The 2,599-nt window shown below is 56.0% G+C and overlaps 1 protein-coding gene across 1 annotated transcript in view; it reads left to right on the top strand.

Annotated features, from left to right (window-relative positions):
- Positions 1–1,033: 1,033 nt before the first annotated feature.
- Tmc3 (transmembrane channel-like 3) overlaps positions 1,034–2,599 on the top strand; it is a 35,695-nt gene continuing 34,129 nt past the window's right edge. Inside the window, 2 exon segments of the mRNA XM_013011848.1 lie at positions 1,034–1,122; positions 2,124–2,270. Coding sequence (XP_012867302.1) covers positions 1,034–1,122; positions 2,124–2,270 — 236 coding nt within the window.

The raw sequence follows: 2,599 nt of genomic DNA, 5'->3' as shown, positions 1-2,599 counted from the left end.
GCTGTGGCTCAAGTGGTAGAGCACTAGCCTTGAGCTGAAGAGCTGAGGGACAGCACCCAGGCCCAGAGTTCAGGCCCCACGACCGGACCCAAAAAATAAAAAAGTAATTTTAAAACAATTTTTAAAATTCATCAGTAAAGATACCCTAGATCAACATAAATGTAGTATTCATTTGAAAAGACACTGATTTTTTTTTAATGTTCTTCCTTTTGACGCTGTTGGAAAACTCTAAGGAAGTCAAGCCAGCCGCATCTCGGGACGTCTGAGACGCGGTCAGGGCTGAATGGCTTGCATTCCAGCTGGAATATGCCCAGCTGTGGCCAACTGATCGAATGTGTTCACAGTGGATAAAAACAATACACAAGCTGCTTTACATAGGCCAATGGAACAACTGAGGGACAAAAACCCCAAACATCCAAACACCAAGAAAATTATGTTCTCGGTAAAAACACAGGAGTGTTAATGCCAATATCAGGTGGTACTGCTCTAGGTACTTTTACTGTTTGTCTTGCTGTTTCCATTTGTTATTAGATAGATAGATAGATAGATAGATAGATAGATAGATAGATAGATAGATAGATAGATAGATAATTTTAAAATATATGCTGAAAACCAAATATCCCCCCAAAACATAGGATGATTGACTCATATCAAAAGTAGCCATTACGCTCATTTCTTCCAAAATAAAACAAATGACGCGATGGCTGTGAGCCTCTTGGACTCAGCCTCACGGCTGGGAGGTTAGCATGGGAAAGGTAAGTCCTGCCTGTGTGTGACCCTGAGCCCGAGGGGTAGACGTGGACTGGGCGGTGGGCCCACGCACCACAGAGGAGAGACTGTCACCCCAGGCCGCCCGGCCTGGCTCCCACCTTCGCTGTCCAGACTTCAGACTCTGGCCAATCCGCGTGGCCGCAGCCCCCTCATTCATATGCATGAGCAGCCTCCTGACCTCTTCCTGCTGGCCGGGCAGGGCAGCTCTGCAGCTCCTGCTCCTGACCCTGGGCGGCTCGGCTCCAGGCTGGCCCGGGGCTCCATGCGGCCCTCCAGGACATCCCAGCCCCCCAGGAGCATCCGGAGGAATGCCGGCCAGCACCACCTGTACCCGGAGACCCTGTGGCTCAGGTGGGTGAATTGGTCTATCCACAGACATGCAGGGAGGGAGTGCAGGAGTTGGGAGAGTCCCCGACCTGCTCAGCCCCTCAGCTCCGGCTCAGCTCGGAGACATTCCCAGGCGCTCCTGCTCCCCAGCTGTGCCCGGGGCCAGAGAGGGCTGCGAGCTGTGGGTTCTTAATCAGGAGCCGCACGCCAGAGACCCGTGCCTGCAGCGGGGCCGCGCTGCCCGCCGGCTGCACCTGCGCTCCTGCTCACCCAGCAGCGCCCGGGCGACCTGTCTGCGTGCCCGCTGGTTAGAACCGGGCGGTCATGCCGCTTGCATTTGCTCAGAATTTATCATGAATGTTTCTCATTAACTGTTTAAACACCCGTGTACTTTGGAGAACATTCTCCAGGTAGGTGAAGGGAGCCACACAAGCAGTCTTGCCTGTGGATGGCCGCGGCGGCTCGCGGGCTCCAGCTGGGCCAGCACTGCCGGGCGTTAGGGGGCCTGTGGTCCTGGAGTAATGACTGTCGTCCCCGAGACATCCCCCGAGGCCGCTCCTGCTCTGCCGCCACTCCTGCTCTGCCGGGCCTGTCTGGGCTGTCACTGAGCAGAAGGGCAGAGAGGGGTCTCAGGCCACAGAATGAGGCAGCAGGGGATGCAGAGGACACTGTCTGCACCAGAGCTTATGACTCCTGTGAAGGGAATCCACCAGACGCCCCTCCTGGTCTCCCTCAGCACTGCTGCCTGCTGTCCTGAAAAGCAGCTCCCCCACCCCCGCCACTGTCAGAGCAGAGTCAGAAACGCACTCCCCAGAGTGGCCGACACGGCCAGATTTCCTCCCCACCCCACAGATGCCCCACATGCACACTCGTGCACACATCACATGCACGCACAGTCGCACACGTGCATGTATGCACACGTGCTCACACACCTTCGTGTGTGTTTACACGTGACTCTGGGGTAGCAAGGTGGAGGACCTTCCCCAGGGAAGACGCCGCTGTATAATCAGACCCTCACCCTTCAGCAACCTGGACGACAGCGTCAGCCCTGAGGAGGCAGGGGACAGCAGCGACCCGGAGCAGATCTTCCAGAGTATTCAATTCCAGAAGGATCTCATGGCGAACATTCGCTGCAGGCCTTGGAGCATGGGGCAGAAACTGAGAGCGCTGAGGTGAGCATCTGACCACCCGAGCTGATCACTGCAAATGCGCTTTCCAATGCCCCTGCTGGGGTCACCGAGTCGCTCGCCCTGAGCATGCTCTCCTCTGGGGAGCTGGCCTCTGGAGCCGGCCATGGAATGCAGATAAGACCGTGCAGGCCCTTTCAGGCTTGACCCGATGCGGAGAAGCCACAGCAGCAGCTTCTCAGATTAAAGATACCAGGGCGCTGTTAAAAACTCCAAACCCTGGTGGCTCACGCCTGTCATGCTGCTACCCAGGAGGCTGAGATCCTTCCTTCCTTCCTTCCTTCCTTCCTTCCTTCCTTCCTTCCTTCCTTCCT

This window comes from Dipodomys ordii, unplaced genomic scaffold (assembly GCF_000151885.1).
Source record: "Dipodomys ordii isolate 6190 unplaced genomic scaffold, Dord_2.0 Scaffold15, whole genome shotgun sequence".
NCBI lineage: Eukaryota > Metazoa > Chordata > Mammalia > Rodentia > Heteromyidae > Dipodomys > Dipodomys ordii.
Note: the sequence above shows the minus strand (reverse complement) of the source record. Positions and strands in the feature narration are given on the sequence as shown.